This window comes from Phodopus roborovskii, unplaced genomic scaffold, assembly GCF_943737965.1.
Source record: "Phodopus roborovskii unplaced genomic scaffold, PHOROB, whole genome shotgun sequence".
Classification (NCBI taxonomy): Eukaryota; Metazoa; Chordata; class Mammalia; order Rodentia; family Cricetidae; genus Phodopus; species Phodopus roborovskii.
Genome location: NW_026125444.1, coordinates 1,390,064 through 1,416,039, shown reverse-complemented (window position 1 = coordinate 1,416,039; position 25,976 = coordinate 1,390,064). Strand labels below are relative to the sequence as shown.

General features: G+C 33.9%; 1 protein-coding gene across 2 annotated transcripts in view; it reads right to left on the bottom strand.

Moving 5' to 3' along the window:
- The window catches only part of Phf14 (PHD finger protein 14), a 126,069-nt gene that overhangs the window by 18,194 nt on the left and 81,899 nt on the right, over window positions 1–25,976 (bottom strand). Inside the window, exon 17 of one of the 2 annotated variants that reach the window (XM_051175688.1) lies at window positions 7,902–8,019. In XM_051175688.1, the coding sequence (XP_051031645.1) occupies window positions 7,902–8,019 (118 nt within the window). Of the gene's footprint in view, window positions 1–7,901; window positions 8,020–16,384; window positions 16,551–25,976 lie in introns of those variants that run through there. The other variant, XM_051175690.1, reaches the window with a different exon arrangement.

Genomic DNA, 25,976 nt, shown 5'->3' with positions numbered 1-25,976 from the left:
AAAATGAAATCAAGTAATACGGATGTAAAACCAGGGTGAGAGAGCATAGGGGTCACCGAGGTGAGTTCCCCATCAGTGACAATCACAGTTTTGTGTGGCTACTCTCATAGAACATGGAGAATAAAAAATGTTTCTGTCTTCGTCAGGATTTATGTAGCTTTGGGCCACTCCACCTGCCATTGGCATGTTTCCTTCTGTAGTATGAATTTGACAAAATTGTCCCACATGTCTATATTTTAGCAATGAATTTGCTATTAGTCACTGGATTTTCAAATAACACTATTATTACTTCTGAAAATCTTCATAGACTTAACTAATATTGGCAGCCAGAAAAATAACTAGCCATCATTCTGCCTTTAATAATTTGTGTAAATCGGTGGTTACCATGAATCTCTAAACTAATTTTTCTTACCAATTAAAAATCTATCTATCTATCTATCTATCTATCTATCTATCTATCTATCTATCTATCTTGTTTTTTTGAGACAGGGTTTCTCTGGGTAACAGCTCTAGCTGTCCTAGAACTCACTTTGTAGATCAGGCTGTCCTCAAACTCACAGAGATCTGCCTGTCACTGCCTCCCAAGTGCTGGGATTAAAGGCCTGTACCACCACTGCCCAGCTAAAGCATTTGGACCAAATTAATATTCTTCTAATTATTTAACTATATAAGTGCCACTATAATACATTTATTTAGTAGTTTCTCTCTTTTTTATTCTAAAAAGAAAAAAGGCATGCCTTTTAATTCCACACATCAAGTCATATCTAACAAAATATCGTTTTAAAAGCCTGTAGGATTTACAATCCCTGCTTGGGAGTGGAAACATATAATTGAGCTAACAGGGGGAGGGGCAGCCTAGTTTGTTTGCCAAGCTAAAGACAAATGAGAGACTGTCTCAAAAAAAAGAAGGGGTAGGGTTCTCAAGGACTGGATACCTAAGGCTGTCCGCTGGCTTCTACACATGTGCATATATGTTAACATGCATATTTATGCACACACACAACCACCTGTATGCACAGAAAATAAAAAGAGGTGAAACAATAAACTAATTAGACATTAGCTAGTTCATTGGTGGACTGTTCATCCAAAAGTTAGAATATTTTCCAAGGAATCTTTTTCATGGATTTAGCCCAACTACAGTGAAGATTTTAAATTCTTCCTCATGACTGGAACTTCCTAGGCACTGACTAAAAATCCCATGTGTGTACAATTAGAATAGTAGATTGAAAGTGTCACATGTAATTAGAAGGTACAAATAAAGTACAGCAGGGACTGAGAGACCAGAAGCACTGTGTTCAGCTGCAAGAATTAAAAACCAATTGTGGATAACAAGCCATTTGAAGGAAACTATGGACAGCTAGATAGTATTTCACAGAAATACTATAGCATAAACTCTTAGGATCAAGAGTTATGCATAATTACATTATTATATGCCCATATAAAATAGAAGGTCCTGCAGTTTATGATAATGTGTAGATTTTTATTCAATAAAGTATGTGACACATGGTAAACATATAGCATGTCTACAAAGACAAGGAAATATCTGAACACGTATATGGGCTACAGCTTTGTGTGCAATTCAGTGCAGAAAACATTTTTTCTCAAAGATTAATTATGCACCTTTAGACAAACCTGGTATTCTTCACTTCAGGAGTAAAAAAATTTAAATTAAATTTCTCTTTTAAAATTTTTGCTATAACCAAGTTAGATATTAACATAAATGCTGGGCAAACTAGGTTAAAAACAGAAATGGCTCTAAAAATAAATAATTTTTAAATTTGCTGAACAAATATTTTCTTCTCTTTTATCTTTCCTGTATATTTAGGTCATGGCTGTCACAGATTTATGCTCCAGACATCTTTTGTGCATCAATAAATAGCCTCGGGCCTTTAGAGCCCAATCCAGAAGCCGTATTACTTATATACTCCCCTTTGGCAAAATGAAGCTTTAAAAGTAATTTAAAGAATAGCTAAGCAGGAAGTAGGGCTATGGGGAAGCAGACAGTTAAAATACTATAAAAGGCATGTTTAACACCTGGCTCTTTGTCTTTGAGGGAACAGAGAAGAACCGTGCCATAAAGAGTGTCCAGTCTAGCTTGTGAAGATAACCTGGACACAAATGATGACAGGGCAAAGAAACCTCCGCTCATGCCAAAACGAACAGTTTTACAGGAGAAGCACACAGCAAGTCCAGTCTAGTCCTGAGGGTTATAAACTAAGGTATAAGCTAGATACTAAGGTTTGGACGTGACTTTTATTATATTTTTTTTTAATCTGAGGGTCCCTATGCTGGATGCATGGCAGTGTTAGTATGTTAGCACAATTTAGGTCTTCAGGCCATTAGATGCATGGTTCCAAAAGGTAGGTGATGCCATTCTGATCCTTGCCAATTCTCACGAGGAGATTGCTACAGGAGAGCAAGTCTGACTCTAGAGACTTTATCTTTACTATCTCTCTATAGTGAGTTCCTTCCTCTTCCATGAGATTCCTCCACCACAGTTGAAACAATGCCACTGTTATAACCCTGACCTCTTTTAATTTTAAATTCACTCGTTCATTCATTCACTCTTTCTTTCATTTTTTCACTCCCCTCCTCTCCTATTTGTCTCTCCTCTCTGCCCCACCCCTCTGTTCCTTGCCCCAATCCACTCCTCCCTCTTTTCTCTTTAGGAACAGGCAGGTCTTCCATGAGTACCAACAAAACATAGCATATCAAGTTGCAGAAAGACTAAGGCCCTCCCTCTGTATTAAGCTACATAAGGTGATCCAGTATGAGCAGTAAGGTCCCAAAAGCCAGGAAAAGAGTCGGAGACGGGCAGTCACTGTTCCCACTATTAGGAGTCCCACAAGAGGACCATGCTACACAACTGCAACATATATACAGAGGGCCTAGGTCAGTCCCAGACAGGCTCCCATGCAGGCTCCCCGCTGGTCAGTTCCATCTCTGTGAGCCCCTATGAGCACAAGTCAGTTGATTTTAAGAGTTTTATGGTGTCCTTGGTCCTTCTGGCTCCTACATAACTTTGATGAAGGTGTAACACTAGCATAAGCCTTTAAGAAATCTTCAGAGAAAACACTGAGGATGCATCTTCAGTGATCACAGATTAGGTTTAGCATACAAAAAAGTCCTAAGGAAATAAAGGAACAACACGCTTAACAGTTTATGGATACCTGAAATGAAAAAAAAAAAAAAAAAAAAGTCACTGAGCAACACGGTTCTTGTAAAAGATTCTCCAAACCCAGCAGTGACACTGAAGCAATGAGTGTCTATCAATAATGTATTCGTTTACTGCATACTCTTCCAAGTACTTTTAAGTATAGGAATGTGGAAATTCTGTCCTAGCAGATTATTCTAGAAATAGGAGATATACACAGAGGCAAATACATTTGTAGACTGTTTTTGAGTTGAACTGTAAAGTAGGAAGTAGTGCCTTCCCCCACATGCTCCAGTCAGGATCTGGGTGAGTCAGCGCTTAACTTTAACTTGGAGGAACAGGCTCTCATTCCTTGCTGAGGGAGGTCTCTTTTGCTATTCGTGTATCATTACATACCACAGGCTAACTGGCCTATGAGCTTCTAGGCAATTATCCTTTTCCTACCTCCCATCTCATTATAGGAATACTGGGATTACAGATTCATGCTCAAGTGCTGGGATTGTTTCATAGACTCTAGCTAGGGATGCACAGGCTTGCAACCCAGTGCCTTTACCCCAAGGACCCATCTCACTGGCCCTGATAAATTATCTTAAACTCATTTTTTGGCTGGTATTTATTATCATCATCATAGTCATCACCATCATCGTCACCATCATCAATATTTGTTTTTGGAGACAGGGTTTTTCTGTATTGCTTTGGAGCCTGTACTAGAACTTGCTCTGTGGACCAGGCTAGCATTGAACTCAAGAGAGATTCATCTGCCTCCTGAGTGCTGGGATTAAAGGCATGCACCACCACTGCCTGGTAGCTGGTATTACTTTTGAATTTAATGATTTTATCATTTCATTTCAGTTTCTAGCTAAAAATTCAGTATATTAAAAGGAACTAATACATTTTCATAGTCTTGGAAATGCCCTCTAACTGTTACTGAAGCAAGTTTTCAGTTTAAAACAAAATAGTTTCTAAGTTTGCTCTTATGTTATATTACCTAGATTTTCCCTTACTATTTCTATTAAGACCTGACAAAGCCATTGCTTAAAGCATGACCTGCTAAGTAACTCAGAGGACCAGCATTCTATATTTAATATAAAATATCAATTATTGATGTCATAGATGTCAACCTTTCAGAAATTATATCATACATTTAAAAAATATGTGATAGGATGTAATTTTAGTAGTTAAGAGAACCATCAATGTCCTGGTTTAAAAATATGTTAATTAAAAGGACAGCTATCACTGTCTCTTAATTCTAGGAAGTAATGGATATTTTTCTGTATGGAAAGTTACATATAGCCTCACATTACTTAATTTGAAACTTTCAACAAAACAAGAAAACTCTCCTTGATATATAAGCAGGCAAAGTAGGAAGCAGGAAACTGTGTTTCACAGTGCTTTATAAACACATCTCATTTTGGGCTCTTCCAGAGAACCTGGGTTCAGTTCCCCACATGGTGGCTCATAGCTGTCTGTAACTATATTTCCTGACACCCTTACACAAGTATATACACACACAGGCAAAAGATCAATGCACATAGAAAATAAATGAATATGGATAAATATTATTTTTTAAAAAACACATCTTTTTTTCTTTCTTTTTAAAAACAGATTTATACATATCTTGAATGATAAGAAGGCAAATCAAAACTCAGCAAAGTTTTGTGAAGAGCATTCAGTAAGGTCTAATCACTGTGTAGAAAATGCCAGAACAACACCATCAGGGCAGCAAAGTGATGCTTTACATGAAAAAGATTTTTCTTTTAGCCATCAGAAACTTAAAATACAACCTGTATTCATATAAAATCCCAGAGGTCAAATGAATAGTTAAAAGTATTAGAAAGTCCTTTTTATGGGTCAGTTAAAAGCTTTAAATTTAAAAGAACTTTTAGGATACATCATTTTAATTTTATAATTTTCATAAATCTTCACAACACATAAAATTCAGACATTCAATCTCCCATATTATTAAGTTCAATTAGATGTGCTTGTTTAATGTATTGTGGCAAGATACTCCTTGGGGAGACTGTTCTATTAAGTTCCCAAAGAGGCACAAATGTCAAAACTATATTCCTTGAAAATATATACACTGATACTTTGTTTTGGTCTATCAGTAATAGAATTCTAATTGTTCATTGCAGAAAAAAGATATAAAATAAAACATTTTAAAAACTGTACTTCTACTCTGATATTTCTATTACAAATGATCATCAAAAAACTACCAACTGTATCAGGTATGCAATGCATGTGTAATTCTGGAAACTTAACAGAGCTTTCTATACATAAAAGTTCAGAATTTATTACTGTTATGAACCCTTAAACTGTGGATAAGTGTAGCACACTAGAAAGACAAACTAAGAGTGAATCAAAGGAAAGTCTCAAGCTTTAGACAGTTCACCTTGTGGTAAGCAGATAGTGATCAGTTATGTAAACTCCACAGCTTTTCTAAAAAAAAAAAAATTGAACAAGGATGGAAAGAAAAAGAGTAACAGACACAGTCACTGTATTTGTACTTCAATCTGAAGTCGGACCTGTGAATGGCATGACCTGGAAAAGCCACTTTAAAAGAAGTATTTACATTCATTAAACCATGTCAGATACATTATCTTCATTTTGGATGTATAAGTTGACACACTTGTTGAAATCTCTATCAAGGAAGAACTGAGAAGGGTTGAGCAATACTTTTAAGAACACAATACCAAGTCTTGTTTACATCATACATGTAAGTGGGTATATGTGTACATGTTTAGGCCAGGAGTAGATGTCACCTGTCTCATATATCTTTCCCGACCACTCAGACTTTCTAATTAAATGCAAACTCACTATTTTGCTTAGAATGTCTGGCCAGTGCTAGGGTTATAGATGAAGGATGCCACGCCAGGCTTTTATGTAGACTGATCCTTGTGCTTACCTGTACAGCATGCACTTCACCTACCGAGCCATCTCTCCAGTCCCTATATCTGTGATATTCTTACTGAAGAGGCATTATCACAAAGAAAACATTAGAAAACTGTATTCTATAAAATAAATGTCCTATGTTTAATAAAAACAGGTAAGTATGAAAGTTAAGGAAAAACTAAGGAACTATCCAAAACTAGCAACAAAGAAGTATGACAACTGAATTCAATATATGCTCATATCAGGACCATGTTGTAACAAAGGACATACTTTGTTTCTGTAATACTGAGAAAGAAAAATCTAAGTGAAGCTGAGGATTAGATGGGAATGAATCAATATAAGCTTTCTGATTTTTGTTGGCTATCTTTGTAAATGTATGACAATGTGAAAACACTACAAGATTTAAGACAGAGGTGTGATTATATCTTCAGTTAGACTACTTTGTTATAGGATGTTTACTATTTAAGTATATGCATGAAATGAATATACTAAATTATTCACCCAGCTGTAAAAACATTAAGTATACTTGTCATTTAATTTTATGTACCTATTCTTTAGTGCTGAAATTCTATGAAACACATACAACACCACACACATATACATACCCTCACAACTGAATAACAATGTAAGCAAACATAAGAAAACAAAGTCAGTTGTGATGAAATTGGTATTATAAAAGTTAATTGTATTTTTATAAATGTTGTAATTTCATAGAGTCTAGAAATATTTTAAACTTTTTATGCACATTATAAAACATTCAGGCATGGAAATTAAAATAGAATGCTACATAGACTTAAGTTAAATGTCACTTTGTTTCACACTTCATTTGGAGTTCCCTATGAAAAGGACAATAAAAGTGAAATAAGTTTGGGAGAGCTCTTCAGGTAGTTTCTAGGCCAGAAGGGATTGTAATAAAATGAGACACAGAAGGCACTAAATCAAGGCACCAGGGAGGAAGGCAGTGCTTCTAAGACTCAGAAATGATTCACTGTATCAAATAAGGATGAGGAGGCCTCTGAATGATGTTAGGCATTTGGTTTGAACAAGTAGATGGGAGTAGCAATGCACAGCAAACACAGACCATAGGGAGGAAGAAAATACATAGCTTTTCTAGATGCATGGCATTCATTAATGATAGAAACTATCTTGTAAATGACTAAAAAATTTGAAGCTTAAGAAAAAAGTTTCAACTTGTCAGTTACTCTACATTGATTCAGTTTACTAAAAGATGATGGCTCTCATACTACAATAAGCATTTATGTTTATTATTTTTGTATAAAACAGTAATATTGGTAACACACAACTGATCAGAATGTCCTCATTCAAATATATTCAGCACTTCTGTAAAATGAGTACAAAGACCAAGAATCCAGCTATTCTATCACTCACTGTAAAAAATAAATAAATAAATAAATAAATAAATACTGCCACAATTTAAGGGTAAAATATTAATACTTTAAAGAAATCCAGAGTTTATTTTAGAAGATAAACTATTAAATTTATTTGATTTTTATTCTTTATGCTTAGCTAGAATAAGTTTACATTATTAAAGTTAGATTTATTTTTTAATGACAGGAATCTACAAAACAACCCCAATATATTTATTTTGATCTTAAGATGAATCATCTCCAAAATAAAATAGGATTCTATTGCTAAGCCCCTTATCTAACAATATTTTTTCACTGCTATGCCCTCAAAGTAGTAAATTAGCAGAGAGACATTATTGTACTATAACATTAGTTAATATAACACAGTAATTGTTCTTCATTTTTAAAATAGAAAGTGGATGTTGTAACATAGAAAAATCATCAAGAGAAAGAGCCCAGTGTTTTTTCTTCAAGACTTTCACCCTTACCTTAGAAGACGAAGAATCACATTCCTGACAAATCCATCCATAGCCTGTTTGCTTAGGAGATTTTTTCAAAGGAGGATCTAAACAGCCAAAGTGGTAGCACAGTCTGCATTCATCACATCTGTAGGGTAAGCAGATTCACAGTGGATCTAAATATTGAAAGTATTTATTTCAAAGACAAAGGGACTAAGCATTATACATTACTACTTTAACACTTAAATCTGTACTTGCTCAGGAGAGTCTGAAACTAACTTTTATAATAAAGGTGATCTAAATCTTAAGTAAATATTGTAAAAACATGGAACAAACATAAAATTTGCAAGACAACAGCCATTCATTCAAAACATTTTGATAAAATGTTTAGTGTATGAATGTTAAGATATGAATGAATATATAGGTGTAATCATATGTGCAAAACAATTAGCAATCAAAAATTCAACTCTGAACTAATAGAATTAACCATGTATCCAGTAGAAGTCTAAGCTATAATTATTGCCATACAAATTCTACTTCATTTCTGTATTTTTCCAAGTTAAATTATACGGTAAGTGAACTTTCTAACATTTATAGCCTACTAATACAACCTATGGCAACTACAATCTTTGTACGTTAAGAACAGAATAGTTAAACATACAAGAAAAAACCACTTCAGGGACTGAACATTACTAGGTTTTGTCAAGTTCTCTCAGTGTACTTAGTGTTTTAATTCCTTCCAAGGATATTTTACACTTGGCATATGTTTTGATAGTGTCTTGCCTCATATGACATACATAATCTAAGAAAACTACCATACCTATTCTTCGTTTCAGACAATCTCATCCTGCTGACAATGAAGAAAAATCTGTATTATTTCAGGGTTTTAAAAAAGAATTTTGCATTAAAAAGAAATACTTATTTGAAACCAACTGAATTCTCTTTATTACTGATTTGTCACTGCTTAGAGTGTCAATAATCAATTAATTTACAAAAAAAAAAAAAAAAAAAAAGACCAAGGAAGAAATCTAAGCAGACTGACTGAATACAATATATAATCCCTATTTAATAAGCATTGGGAAAATACAGAAAGGAGTTAATCTTATGCATATGCTACAGAAATAAAGAAAACTAACTCTAAGAAGTGATCACAATAAAGGAAGCAATAATCTATATTTTTAGTAAAAATTTCGTACCATGTTACAAAAACCTAGCCTCTCAAGGACCCATTTTAGGATTCAGGAGCCAAGTGATCCAGACACAAGCAAGTGTGAGATAGTTAATTGCCAGTGCTTACCTCTTATTTTGCAAAACTCATTTCTTATCAATGAAATAAGGGAATGAACTTTTCTCAAAACTTTGAGACTCATGAAATTAACTATAGTTATACATTTACTGTAATTCCAGTTACAGATGTGAATGAAACAAGAGAACTAATAAGTGTGTGTGTGTGTGTGTGTGTAACACACATACATATACATATATATGCATCCAAAAATGTATTAAAATGTTTAAATGTTCAAATACTGTTGTTCTGGCATTCAAAAATAAAGAGTATATAGCTAATTTCAAAAGTAAAATAAGAATAGCACATAGTGAGCCCATAGAATTCAGGGTATTCCTTTCTCAATTGAACTAATTTACATTTCAATAGCTAAAATTTCCATTACACTAAATATTGGGTTACAGAAACCTTTGAAATATGACCTTTTCTAAGATGATGAGAAGGTTCAGAGTCATAGATAGAAAGGGAACACTGCTTCAAGTATAGGGGCTAATCTGTCACTAATCCTTGATGGCAAACTTATAAAGAATACCATTATTTGGTGCATATCATTATTTGGAACACATAAAATATCATTTTTTTTCCTTTGCTACACTAGGATCATCAGTTTGAATTACAATTGGTACTACATTTCTGTGTCAAATTTCTGTAGTTAAAATACCATTCATCTGTTGTTTCCCTGATTCTTTACACTTTTTCAAGGATGGTGGGATCCTCACTGCTTAAAAACTACCTCCTAATACTATAAATATATTTTTAATAACAATAATTTTCTTAAAGGAGCTTCTGTATGCAGAATTTAGACCACCAAAACTATTAAGATTGTGAACTTACAATATTTGAAATGAGGCATCTAAGAATACATTAAACAATTTAAATGATCCAATACCTGTTCTGGTATTGGTAGCTCTTTCAGAAGATGCTGTGAAGCATTTGCTCTTTTGAGATCACCTAATTCTTCCTGACACCTTCATCAGGGTACATTTCAGGACGTCCTTCTCATGATGGCGGATAATTGGGGGTGTTAGAATAGTTCTATAAGGTCCTCGCTTACTCACCAGGAAGTAAAAGCTGCAACTCCAAGTTTAAATAGCATAAAGTTGTAGACTCTACCCTTAGCAAACACCAAATTCCAAGAGACAGAAAGAAAAACACAGAGAGAAACACCCCATTTGGAATTAACAGGTTTGCTGAGTAAATAATAAATATAAGATATCCAACGGAATTTTACAAGTTATTTTCATGTGGAAAAAAAAGATTCATTAATTCTGTTAAATTTAAACAAAATCATAATTTTAGGTACTGGCAACAATTATAACCTATACTGCAGATGTTAAATTTAGCAGAATTTGCAAGAATCTGTGATAACTAAAAGGCCATTGACAAATCTCAGAGTTACTATTAAAACCCTCAAAACACAACATACAGAAAATTAAAATAATAGACTATATTCCACACCATGGTAAAATATCTATCAAAATTTAACAATTAGCAAATTTTGGCTACAGAAAAAAAATTTTCAAATGTTTTTTAAAACGCAAAAAACTAAGTCTATAGTGGCTACACCCTGAAAACCATAATAAAGTAAAAACAGTCACTGATCAATTTTACTTAGTTTCTAGTTCTAACAAGTGCTTGAAAACATTTTAGTTGCATCAATACATACTTGTCAAAAATGAATAAAAAATAAGTTTTCAAAGGAAGTCAAGGATCCACAAAAGTACTGTGATATAACACAACATACTTTATTAAACAAAACAAATATGTATGTAATAAAACATTATTACACCAATAGCACATTATAATAAAAAAAAGAAGGCAACACCTTAAACACGAAAAGAGAGTATAGAACTAGCATATAAAGAATGTGTCTTTAAAGTGTAAACCTGATGTTTAAAGTATCTAATAAATATTGTGCACATTAGACTAGAGTATCCTACAATTTACAGCTTAATAAAATAAACAAATAGATATATAATGTAAAACAAAACCTGACTAATTAAGTACCTGTTAAATACAACTTCCTACATACTACTTTCATATTTAATACAGACACAAATGACAGAGAAGTACTATATGGTCTTTTATACATTTAGTAAAACAGAGACTAAACACAGCTCTATCTGTATTAAAATACTTACTTAGCTTTATGATTAAGTATAGCACCCTAGACAGAGCAGAGAAAATGATAATCTTCGTTAGTGCTATGATCCACACAAGCATTAACCTGGGTGTTGAATAACTACTGACCATGTAGAAACAAGCAAAAATATGCAACTGATTTCTTTTTCTCTTGTGTCTAAAGGCAAGCTAGGCAAAGCTCTAAAGTTGTGGTCCTCAACCTGTAGGTCATGACCCCTTTGGGAATTAATGACCCTCTCACAGGGGACTCCTAAGACCATTGGAAAACACGGATATTTACATTATGATCCATAACAGTAGCAAAATTACAATTATGAAGTACCAACAGAAACAATTTTATGGGGGTCTGCACAACATGAGGAACTGTACTAAAGGGACACAGCATTAGGAAGGGTGAGAAACACTGCTCTAAAGGTTTCTTTAACTTTCTTAATTTCCAATTAATAAATTCATTTGGGGCATACACTAAGTAACTCCTTAAAAAACAAAAATAAAAAAACCTAGATGAAATAAGTCTAGATGAAAACAGTCTATGACCACATGATAAATGGGTGGCTCAGACTTTAAAAGGGATGTACTATATTAGGGTCACACTGGTGCTGATAACTGTAGATATTTTGTTACCTTAATGGAACACGTTTCCCACCCAGTCTACACAATGATGAATAAAGAACTATCAATACATTTTTCACTTAGAAACAAGAGCAACAAGAGAACAGATGGGGGTAAGACTTTCTCATCGATTAGTCTTGAATATTAACACTGCTTAGGTAAAAACTTACTAGCAATTCAAGCACAAATTTAGCAACTACAGTGATAAGTTATTTCAGTGAATAGTGACCAGTCCTTTCAATTAAATGTCATACGGAGGCCCCTTAAAAATTTAAATAATAAAAACTGTAACAAAATTCTTACATTCTATCAATGGTATAATACTTATAAGTAAGATATTTTATTCTTTGTAACATTTAACAATTTTAATGCAAGGTACCTACATAAGCATTTTCTATACAAATTAATTAGAAACTGTGTTTTGAGTCATATCTCAAAAATTTCAGACCAATGTGGAACACGTGAACCTATTTCATCAATGCGCCTGGGGATTTCTATCAGGGACAAGAGTGAAGGGGTGGGTAGTAGATCAGTCTATAAAATTCTTTATTATAGGCAAATGCAGAAAAACGGAAACACTACTTGGGAAAGGTCAAACCCAAGTCCACTTAAAACGTGGGTTCAATTCATTATCTACATCTACAACAGCCAGCTTGCAACTTTAAAAATGAAATGAAAACAACAACAACAAAAACTAGAACATGAAACAAGGTGATTCATATGAAAATGCACAGTAAGGTCAAGTATCTCTTCACAGCATGAGAGAATGATTAGACATTCCCACACCTGAAACACGTCTGCTTTCTCCTTTAATAAGCTGATCTCCATCTGCTCATGCCCTTGGAAATTGTTTAGCACTAAAACCTGCTGTGTTCAAGCTCCACATAACTTTGTATTTCTCCGTTCATGATTAACTAATGCTACACCAATCAATAGTGTAGATGCTGATTTTACAATGTAAATCAGGTAAATGAGATAATGACCAGGGGGGTCAATCTCATTTTATTTACCAAGCCCAGCATGAACATTCAATTCATTACACCTTATGTACCTGGACAGCAGTCAATCCTCCTGGCAGGCCTAGAGGACCTTAGGGAGCACTACAGGAAAGCAGCCTACTTGTTTTGTTTTGAATAAAAACTCCCTTGTAAAACCTGTCTCAGTTCACAATCCTTACTGTTATCTAAATTTACAAAGCAATGGCTCAGGCAGATATACACATGGTCTTCCTTCATACATCGTGTCATCTGTTCTATCTGCCTTTATGTCTTGTTAAGACTCAACAGGTTTCACTACTCAAAAATAATTTCAGAAACCAAGAATAATCTGAAAGCTGTTAGTGTTCTAATCTATTGCAGAGTCCTTCTGAATTCTTAAACAGATTTTGGTGAAATATTCCATACTGTGAGTCAAGTAAAACGTACCGATGAGGTATGTATGTATGTGTGTTTAAAGTATATAACTATAGGTGCTTAAAAAGCATCTCACCAAAAACCAGGGTGTACAAACAGGGGAGAGGCGTAACAAAAATGATTATTATTTGTCAGAAATCTATTTTTATGCCACATATAATAATAATAAACATTCAGGAAACACAAAGTACAGTGATACATAACTGATGCATAAATATCTAAACTTAATAATACAGGCTAACGTTAAATATTGTTTTCATTTCATACATAAGCCTATTTCTTAAAATAAAACAAAACAAACAAAAAACCAAAAAAAAAAAAAACAAAAACAAAAACAAGAAACAAAATGACCATGACATTTTGGGCAAGCAGTGTTGCTCTGTGAAATGAATATTTAAATGAATTTTTAAAAATGAAGGAAGTTGTATTTTATGTGTTTCAGAAGAAATCACTTTTTTATCAACCCTATCTAGAATCTAGAAACAAGTAGTTTCAGAAATCTGAGCCCCTAAAAGACATCCACACTATTAATACTGAATATATGATTATTAAACAAATAACTATACATGAATTGTTATCAAAGCAATGTCCAGCTAAATCAACATTATTCTGAACCTGTTACAAATTCACATTTTTGCATCTCATCACATATCTACAACATTAAAAACTCCAGAGAGGCAGGAAGAGAGCATCTGTTTGAACAGGAGGGTAAGGAAATGATGAAAATGATGACAGCCAACCAAGTCTCAATAAAGTCCTCCTGTGACTCTGATGCTCCTCTACCATATCCATGCACTGTGTATTTCAGAGACATTAAATTTCCTCCCCAATATTGTGTGATGCGTGCATAAGTGTATGTGTGTATACATGCATATGCATGTGCATGTGGTGTAGCCTGTCATCCTGCTTCAGAATCGTCCACCATGTTTTCTGAGGTAGGGTCTCTCATTCGCCTGGTACTTGCCCCATCTGTATGGTGGCTAACCAGTAAATCACAGAGACCATTCTGTCTCTGCACTCACTGTAATTACAAGTCTAAGCCACGACCTGGCTGTTCACCTTGGTCCTGGTCCCCATGCTTATATGCACTTTACTAAGTAAGCACTCTCCTAGCCCCTTCCTGATATTTTAATGTTTCTTCCATTTCCTATTCTATAGCAAATAACTGTCAAATACCTGAGCTGTCGTTTTCTTTTACAGATATTTATAAGATTTAAATCATTTAGAAATATTTCCTTAGATAAACAATAATTCCTCTTTAACAGCAATGGACCAGTAATGGGCAGAAGTTAATTTTTACTGTTATTTAGAAGATTACTAAGAGAAAAAATTTTACTCTGTTCTCTTTAGAAGATGGAGCCTTGTAAGAACTGAAATGTGCAACTTATATCTATAACATGTGGAAAATATGTAACATAGGTTGTTTACTTGGAAAAGCATAATCTACTACTGAAAACTAAAGAATGAAGAATGGCAACCGGACTTTTCTAATTATAACCAAAGTAAAAGGGCTTCTGGTTAACACTGCCTTACAACCACACTACCTATAATTTCTCAGAACCAAAAGAAAAATCCCTAAGAGGAAAAAGAACTCTAAACTTAAAAAAAAATTAATGTTTTCTTATCTTATGCTTAAAGACATTTGGCCTAAAGCAATTCATTTTGAAAAATGCTAATCTGCCATTGTTATTTCTCATAAAACTTTCTGGAATTCACCAACTTTGCCATGAATTAAGTAATGATAGTTGGTTCATTCTTATACTTAAAGAAAGCATATTGCTTTTCCTAAGGACTATGAATATTTTCTCCAGTGCTATAAAATATATCAATAAATTAATAGTATCTTTATATATTATATCCTACATGTCTAATTTTACTAAACATTTCATTCAATCATGTGGTTCCTATAACTACCGATTAATAGAGACACCAACTTCACAATTACACACACAGGGCTAGCTACAACATTGTCTATTTATTCTATTCCTACAGTTTAAACTATTCCAAATGCCCCTACACCCAGAAAAGATCCAAATCCACAATGATAAACAATGGTATTCCAAGAGACAATTTAACAGTTTACATGTGTATGTACACTTCAATTTCAGCAGTCTCTTCTAAATCAGTTCAAGATTAAGTGATGCAATATTCAAAGTATTTTCTGTCGTTGACTTAAAACTGGACCAGTAAAGCGTGAAGATCAATGTAAACTCTGAAACCTCTGGGAAGACATAGGTGCTGGTGAAGATCTTTCAGCAGGCAGGTTGTATACTCAACAAGCTCTGTATCTCCCTCGTTTCATAGCTTCACATTTAAGTTCAAAATGGAAATTATATGGAACACACAGAGTTCATATTAAATAAAGCAATAAGGAATGAATTTGGGTATTTTTGAAAAAAGTACCTACAGACTAATACAGATAGTAAGTTTATTCTTGAGCTTAAGTTCTAGTTATAAAATGTCCATGCTAATATCAAGTGCTTTCAAACTACTCAAAACCAGAAAGTTGCAATCTTCACCAGTCTTTCACTTTTGCTGAATATCACAAATAGAAATAATATTAAATTTGAGTCTAAAGTTGTTCTCATTGCAGAATTTCTTTCATGTGTGAATACATGGAATAAATAAGTTGATACAGACTTGCAGAACAGTGGCAAGCATTGTCCTTTTACAAACAAATAACGGAGATAACGGTTCAACAACAGGGAAGCACAGAGCATGTAAGTCCCACTGGCTTCCTTTAGTCTTCATTGAATCCAAATACTGTATCGTCTTGTGCCAACAAAGCAAGAGGGAAAGACATTTACCCACTAAAACAGTTTTGACAAGACATTACCCACTGTTGTTTTTAATAATGTGTACATCAAGTGTTTCTAGTATTGCAACAGAAAAAAAAAATAAGAGGAAAAGGGGAGAAAGAACAAAACAATAGAAAGAAAAAAGGGGGGAAAATCCACAGACAAATTAACTGCCTTGTCTACCCATATAACAGACCAATCAATTACATTCTATCCAAACCTGACAAACAAAAGCACTTTTTCTTTTTTTCTTTTCTTTTTTTTTTTTTTCAGTGATAAGCTTATGGGAAGGACAAGATAGCTGTTCTCCTTTAGTTTATATACTCTATTGAGAGTTTTATCCACATTTTTAAAATCACACTTATAAAAGAGGTTTCCGGGATTGCCTCCGAGGATGAGCTGTGGCAGAGTTGGGTCTCATGAAGGGTATCTACACAGTAAAGTGATAAGAAAAGAGCATTAACATTGAAAGATCATAGCAGCTCTGCACTATGTCTTATGAAACATACTAATAATACCACAGTAGATTCAAATAACAGAGATTAGAAACCCTCACCCTAAATGCCATGGTCTTGGGCAGGTTCTCATTGATGACAAGCAAATATTTTATCTTTTGAACACTGAGTTTTCTCCTCTTGTATTGTTGGTAATAGTCTGACTATTAAAATCACTATACTTTATGAAAAGAATGGTTTAATATCAAGGGAAATGTGTATAATCAATCACTATTTGAAAACAGCAGCACTGTTGCTTTCATTACAGAGGATGGCAGTTTTATAATGCAGCTGTATCTCATCCTTACACTGGTTTCTTTTGAAAAAGACTGTATAAGAACTGCATGGTAACATTATTAGCAAACTTGGTGTCTTGATTTTGAGAGGAGAAATCATAAGGGCTTGGAGGTTAGAAGTAACATTTTCTTTCAAACAATGGTAGAAACAAAAGTTTACCATTTTGTTTACATATTTAGAACTGAATATGTGCAACAAAATTGCTAAATGGTCATACATCATAAAAAGTTCATTTTTTGTTTATCAGAAAGATGTGTTTAATGCTTCTAAGTTCCACTGAGAAAAAAGAAAGTGAAAAGAGGCACACAGAGAAATAAAGCAGTTCTGAGGAGAGCTACCATCGAAACTCACCAGAGACAAAGAAAGTGAAAATAAAAACTTTTTCTACAAGGAAAAGAATACAAGGTAAAACAATGCTAAGAGAAATGCTATACATAAGAACACATGACAAACAAGAGCTAGACTCTGGCCAAATAGGAAACCCTGTGCTAAATTTCATCATATTTTGGTCTCTACATGAAGAGCTTTGAGCACAGTGGGAATCTGACGTTTACTTTGTTTAAGCTTTAAGCAGTACTGGGAAAATATACTCTACAGGAAGTAATCATTTGTAATGCAAGCATATTTTACTCTCAATTATGTGCAAAATAATGGAGACTAACAGTTAACCAAAAAGAATTTGTAATAACTTGTGATAGTCCTTTGAACAGGGTACATAATATACCAAAGAAATACATTTTAAACTCCAATTCAATAGGACTTTAACTGTGGGAAAAATCAAATAGTTACTCTTAATATTCCCTTTAATACTAATTTTCACTTAAACCTAAACATTAGAAAAAGCAGCGTAACTTGTCTTCAGTTCTAATATAAGCTCAAGATAAAAGACTGTGATGTTTTAAATCAAAGATCATGTTTTAATGTAGCAGTTACTTTATTTGTGTTTAGAAAGCTTCCTTTGAATTAATATAGAAAAAAGTATTTTCAAGGAATTTCACCAATGGATGAACCAGAAACTATAAATGTATTCCGCAGCTTCTATTGGCTGTTGTGGCATAAGAAATATCTACCATGTTTGGCTAAGTCCCATATGTTAAATCAGCACAGTGTGGTGAGGTAGTATGCCTAATGACAAGTGCATGAGCTTGATAGCTGAAATGACTTCTCTTCAATATTCACTTGGATCACACTCTAAGTATGTGATCTTAGGCAAATAATTCTTCATTTCCTCATTCACAAAATAGGAATAGAATTAATTTCTGTCTCCTGTCTGTAGCATACAGATGGTTGCTGTGGGATGAAGAGAGATCAATATGGCAAGCAACACGACAGGAACACAATGAGTGGGAACTGGAAGGAAAGCCAGCAGACCTGTCAAACACCACAGCTGTTCTATCGTGGAAACTCAGTATTCATATATAGCAACTCATAATGTACTTTTAATATAGACTTGGATTGATGAAATTTCACATTATTTGCTGCTTCTAAACCACAGATCATTGCTCACACTATAAGAAGATATTCACATCTCACAGGTCTTACAGACTGGTTGATATAGTACATGCAGAGAACAGAGTCTGGGACAGAGAACTAATACGAGAAATATTAAAAATTGCAGGCCAAAGATATTTGGAAGTAACATTCCTTTGCACCTGTTACAATGCATCATATTCTGGATAACATAGTCCACCATCAACCTCCAAATCTGTACATTATCCTTCTGTCACGCTCTCTTTACCTCTTACATCATTAATATGACGTATTTTATGCACCCTAAAACACAAAACCAATATAAATTAAACCTCCTGCTACACAAATAACATAAAATAGGTTATTCATTTTCTATAAATGAAATGAAAAAAAAAAAAAACACATGAAAGACAGCAATGTAGCTGGGTTCCAACACTACAAGACAGGTAACATTTCTTTCATGGTTCTAAGGACTGAACCATGTCTTAAGGGAAGACATGGTGGCTCACTTGGAGAGACACTGTCCATTTCTGATTTCTGACTAGAACTGTTCCACACAACAAGAGTTTTGAATGCTCGTCTCTAACACAGTTTGTTTTTTGATGCTTACTCAATGGTGGGAGATAATGCAAGTCCTAAATGAACGGTGAGGCTGTATACTTCCATATTCTTTCCAGACCTGGACATTATTTCTTTTTGGAATCTCTAAATTATATATTTTATAAAATTTGTTTTTTAAAAAAAAGTTTCATTTTACAGATGAGAAAGTGATTTGAAGTAATTTAATTCAAGGTCATTCATCTAGCCAGTAACAGAAGTGATTAGAGGTTCCATTCTGCATGTTTGAATAAGCACCTAAGAGTGAGAGAGAGAGTGTGTGGTGTGTGTGTGTGTGTGTGTGTGTGTACACGTGTGCATGCATGTGCATGACTGCAGTTGGGTGAATGTGCACGTATGGAGGTTATAGGTTGAAATCAGGTATCTCCCTCAATCACTCTCCAATGTATTGTAGTTGTTATTTATTTTCTTGAGATGGCGGCTATCCTTAATTAAACCTGGTGTCCACTGATTCATACATGCTGGCCGTCCAGTAAGCATCCAGCTAGGATCCTCTGCTTCTGCCTTCTGGTGTTGGGATTACAGGCATACCTACCATACTAACTTGTGTATGGTACTGAGGATTGGAACTCACATTCTCATCCTTACATAAGAAGCATTTTACTGAATGACATCTTTCTACAGCCCTAAGGAGAACCACTACAAACTTAATATAATCACTGATGTAAGTAACAAATAATATTCTTGTGTAAATTAGAAATATAAACACACTACAATGGGAAATAGTTTAAAATTCAAAATTAATCTTATTGAATAGATAAATGAATAAAACAAACATTTTACTGTTAAATATGCCTGAAATCAGGATTTTTCTTATTTATAATTGAATACCTCGGAAACAACATGTGTAAACCATGTACAAGCTTCTGTGATATTTTTATATGTATCTGCTTTACAATCCTTTTATACAATCATGAAGAATTACAATTAAAATACTGGTGAATTAAAAATAAGAGTCACATAATTTTTACTTAAACATTTAGTTTTCCTGTATATTTTAAACTTATTCAGGAATTATTAAAATGACAAAATTACATCTATAAATATTACATGTGAAGTGTAGATTAGTCCCTGTACATATCTAATATGTACACCAACTCAGCACAATTAGGAACATCGAGGGGAAAGCCATGGTAAGTGAACATTTAGTTTTAAGCCCATGTTTTATAGAAACAATGCAGTGGCAGCTGGGCAGCTTTCATATCCAACTTTCTTATCCCTTTCCCAGTCTTTACTAACAGAAAAAAAAACCTTTAAAAACTATTCTCAAGTGTAAGGATCCTTGGAACATTTCTTCTTCAGAACCTAGTCTTTTCATGATGCACCACTAAGCAAGACTTTAATTCTACAGATGTTGACTTTGCTTCTTATAAAGTAAGACAAGTCAACAAGGAGAACTTCCTAGTGGAAGGAATAGTGATGAAAATGTTTAAAAACAGCAATGAAAAGAACCCAATATTAAAACTTTGTACTCTTCTGTTCTAAACTGTCCAATAAGCATTCAAGGCAGTTTAGAAATAAAGACATTTAGAGAGTACAGTGAAGAACTGTTGGTCTGGTGATGTATGATCAAGGAAAGCACATGCCCTGTATTGTAGCTAAGAACTGGGGAAATTTCCTCAACAATTTCAAACTACAGAACTCAAATCCTGGATATTTTATTGGACAAAAGAAAGACCCAGAGGTTACAGAACTCTAACACTGATCATCAACAGTGAATGGTAGCACTTGTTGTCAGCTGTTTATTGATCTTGACTATTTTGACTAGATTAAGAGAAAATACCAAAGTAATGTTAATTTCTTTTTTCTAATCACTTAAGTATATTCAACACTACCTGAGGTGTTTCAGTAATTTCTATTTCAAATCCAGTGCCCACTTTTAGTTGGGCCATTTGATTCCTTGACTCCTTGTTTTTGTTCCTTTTCCTTTTTTTTTTTTAAGTGTGTGTGTATTCTGAATATTAATCTTCTACCAGATGTACAGCTGACAGATATTCTTACTCACTCTGTGGACTTCATCTTTACTTGTTTCTTTTGGTGTACAAAACTTTTCAGTTTTCTGAGATGCCATTTGTGAACTGTTCGTCTTCATTCTGGAGTGAATAGAATTCTATTCCAAAAGTCCTTTCCTACAACCTACATTTTGTAGGGCGCTGCTTATGTTTTCTTCTACCAATTTCAGCACCACAGGTTTCACATAAGGTCTATGATCCATTTGGAAGTTATTATTATACAGAATGCTAGATACTGGTCTAACTTCACTCATCTATGCATGGATATCCAGTTTTCCCAACATCATTTGGTCAGGATGTTCTTTTCTCCAGTGTGCCACCACTATGTAAATCAGTGTGGAGAAATCTCAGAAAAGTAAGGTAGATCTGATCTAGCATGCGAATCACATACAGCACTCCTTGACATATACTGAAAGATCTTGCCATCCTACTTCACAGATAACCTGCTATAGCCAAGTTCATTGCTATTTTATTCACCGTATCAAAGAAATGGGAAAAAAACCAAAATGTCTTTCAACTAATACATAGATAATGAAAATGTGTACACATATAGAATAGAATTCCACTTACCTCTAATGAAAAATGAAATCATGAAAATAGCACATAGACAGACAAAACTAGGAAAACATTATACTGAATGATGTAACACAGACTATGAAAGACAAAATGCTGTATATTCTCTTATTTGTGGATCCTTGGCCCAATCTTTAGATACACACTTGAAGTCTTAGCTATAGCAATAAGGCAATTGAAAGAGATCAAGGGGATACAAATTGGAAAGATGTCAAGTTTTGGTATTTGCAGATGATATGATAGTATACATAAGTGACCCTAAAACTTCCATCTAGAAATTCTTACGGCTGATAAATGCTTTCAGCAAAGTAGCTGGATATAAATTTAACTCACAAAAATTAGTAGCCCTCCTATATACAATTGACAAATGGACTATAAAAGAAACTGGGGAAAACACTTGATAAAAAGAGTAAGACAGTGAAGAAAGAATACAAATAAGAGATCAAAAGATGGAACGATCCCCCATGCTCACGAATCAGGAGGATTGGTATAGAAAAATGGCCATCCTAAGAAGAACAATCTACAGGTGTAATACAATCCACATCAAAATTCCAACACGATTCTTTATGATCTTGAAAGGACAATCTTCAGCTTTATACACACACTCTCACACCCCCCCCCTCTCACAAAATCAGGATAGTTAAAACAATATTGAATAATAAAGGAACTGCTGGAGGTATCATCATTCTTAAGTTCAAACTGTACTATGGAGTTATAGTAATAAAATAATCATGGTATTGGACACAAAAACAAATACATTGTTCAATAAAATTGAAATGAAGACCCAGACATAAAACCACACACCTACAGACACCTGATTTTTGCTGGAAATACATGGTGGCAAAAGGATAGAATCTTTAAAAAAAAAAAAAAAAAAAAAAAGATACCTGTCAAACTGAATGGCTTGCACGTAGAAGTATTCAAATAGATGCATACTTATCACCCTGAAACAAAACTTAACCCCAAATGGATCAAAGAACTCTAGATAAAACCGGATATACTGAAGCAAACAGAAAAGAAAGCAGGGAATAGCACTGTAGTCACTGGCTCAGGAAGAGGCTTTCTGAACAGCACACTGCTGTGTGATATGGCAAAGGACACCTTCATTAGAAGCAGTATATGGAATGGGAAAAGTTTTATCAGCTACACATCCAATAGAGAGCTAATATCCAAAATATATAAAGAACTCAAGGGTCCTCACAAGAAATACCAACAGAAACTAACAAATTCAAGAAATGGCCATACCTTCTACACTAATATTGACCATAGTGGCCTTTAATATCAGTGAATTTTCACTTATCTTCCAAAGTCTTTTTAAAGGTAAAGGGTGCCTGATCCTTCTACTTTGAGAAAAATTAGAATTGATTTTTGTTGTTATTGTTGTTGTGGGTTTTTTGTTTGTTTTGTTGTTGATGTTGTTTTGTTTTTTCTAGTTTGCACTGGTATTTCATGAGGTGCACTACTTCTAGCTTTGGGCAGAGCATAGTAACTGTTAGGTTCTAGGAGTACTAATTGGTTGCTGTAGTGCTTCTATTAACATATTAACATATGACAGACTTGATAAGTAAACCTTTACCTATTCGTGTTTTAGATACATGGAGGTTTTTTTTGTTTGTTTGTTTATTTTTGTTTGTTTGTTTTTTGTTTTAGTTTTAGGGTTTTTTTTTTTTTAGATTTATTTATTTTTTTATACAGTGTTCTGTCTGCATGTATCCTTGCAGGCCAGAAGGGAGCACCAGATCTCATTACAGATGGTTGTGAGCCACTAAGAAGTTGTTGAGAAATGAACTAAGATCTTGGTCCTCTGGAAGAGCAACTGGTGATCATAACCTCTGAGCCATCTCTCCAGCCCGATAAGTGGAGTTTTATAAAGCCACTTAAAAATGATTTAATCTGAGCATTTGTACAAGTATGGTGACCAATAAGCACTGGTTTCTACACTGGTTTCAGAAAATTAAATCATGATTTTTAGAATTTATTATCTTTCGTAAGATAGTATGTTATTTTAGTTATACAAATTCATTTAAATTTATCCTTGACAACTGTGTCCTATTATTTAACCAAAGTTTTATTGTACACATACTTTAGTTCTTCAGTGAAAGAAAAAGAATTATTTAAATATTTAAAGTATAATGACCCATTTTTTTTCTTTCTTAAACACTGTAGTTTTATATTTCCAAATTTCTAAAATATTTGTGTATTTCATCTTAAAAACTATGGTGAATCAAAAGCAAGCTAAGTTAAAAAAGGTTCACAACTACACTATTGAAATCATAGCCTTAAGATTTTAATGGCTCAGGTATTCATTGTGCATGTTTATTGTTTTAAGCGCTAAGTTAACACATGAAGTCAAGTATGATGTGTGACACAGTCCATAAGTTACAACCAGCTGAGCTCTGTAATAACTGACAAACACATGAAAGCAATTCTTTAAGTACAGTCTCCACAAAGAACATCAAGGGGAAGTGGTCTGCCTTAAATGAAATTGCTAGGGTATCCCTATAATTGTTCAGTGAATCAGATCAACACAGCTCAAGACAAAAGATAGGCCTAGGCAGGATGGAATCAATAAGATTGAGTCTCATTCCAGCAAAATTACATCAATCATTAACTCTCCTTTCATTTATTGAAAGCTTTATACTCACTGTTCTCTTGTCATGTTATTTTGTTTTGTTAACTACTAAAGGATCACAAAATTGCCTGGTTTTATCGAGGACCTTGATGTACCATGGTCTGCAACTATATATCCTTTTAAAAGGTGAGTAAAATGTGATGTTTAGCACTGAGCACACTGTATAAAGATTTTTAATCGCTGTTCTAATGGTTTTATTTGTTAAAAAATATTTTCACTAGCCTTTCAAAAATTTAACTCTTCACTAGATTGAGACTTATATACTAATCTGTGTCCTAATTGTTAAAGATACTGACAAATGTTCTGATATTCAGTCATCACATTAAGTAGAGCATATACAAATATCCTGAGAATCAGTAGATTGTGGAGTCACTGTGAGGGGAAGGTTTTCATAGAAAAGTGGCATTCGAATTAGATCCTGAAGAAGCTACTTATGTTTTAGAGGTATGAGAAGGAAGATAGGCCTTTCTAAGAAGAAAATTTGAGCAAAGGCACAGGACTACTAGCTTCATATGTCTATAGAGTTGGGGAGGCATATTCACATAAAGGACATAATATAAAATTAAACCAAGATGTATACAAATACCTGGACATATTTAGGAAGATCCAAATATAAGTCACCTAAGGCTTTGAGTACCTGAAACTGAAAACAGAAGACAGATTGCTGCCAGGTTTGGAGGGCCCTGTAGGCTAAGTTGTAAAGTCTAAATTATCTTGCAAGAAGTGCGTAGTTCATGGACAAGTTTAAGTATGATAAAAACAAGATCATTTGAAGGAAGACAGCTGTTTTAAACCTATAGGTTATTGCAAAAATCCAGGAGAGTTATGGAATGTACCATGTATTTCCTCACTATAATCCTAGAGATGATCCCCATTTACACATAAGAACCAAAACACATAGATTATGTAGACAGCTCAAAGTCATACCCAGTAAGTGCTGGGCAGACCTGAAACTAAATACTTTGTAATTTAAGCACTTAGCCACTGCTGTTTTTATTTTGCTCTTTTCTAGCTGTCCTCCCACCCCCACGTTTGGCTACTAATACACTGAGTTAAAACAAAAACTACACTGTAAAGATTTTAAGGAGAAAGGCTGTTCACTGATAACAAATGATGAAATAAAAACAATCCGATGAGTACTTAGAAAATAAAAGGGAAATTACACTTAGCAATTTGGGTTTCTACAATGGAGACGATCTTCCCATTTAGAATCAACTACAGAACACATATTCAACACCCTCAAAAGCCAAAATGCTATATAAAAGATGACATCTCAGCAAGTAGCTTTACCATGTTTTGAAATTAGTGTTTATATACTCAAGCTAACAGAAGGCTAAAGAAAATAAATAAGTTGTTTTAAATTAACAGAACATGACTTAGACTCTAGTAAAGGAAGAAGGTGATATCATAATATATGATAAACTTATTTTAAATGGCAGTGCCTCAGCAGATCTTTAACATATGTCACGCAAAACTACACATGGCCATTTTACAGGAAAAGCACTAAAAATACTCATTACCTAAGTAACATATGTTAGTCAGCTACTCTATAATAACATGTCAGTTTTCCCCCTTTCAAACAGAGATTTAAACCTCAATTTTGTGAAAGGAATAATAATTAAAAAAAAAAAAAAAAAAAACCAAACAAACAGAAAATCTTCCAACCTAGAAAAGCATCTGCAATGTCTACAAAGCTATGTACTAACGTCACTTTAAACAACTCCCCTTAAAAGAAGGTCCGTAGGACTGAAGGAAGGATT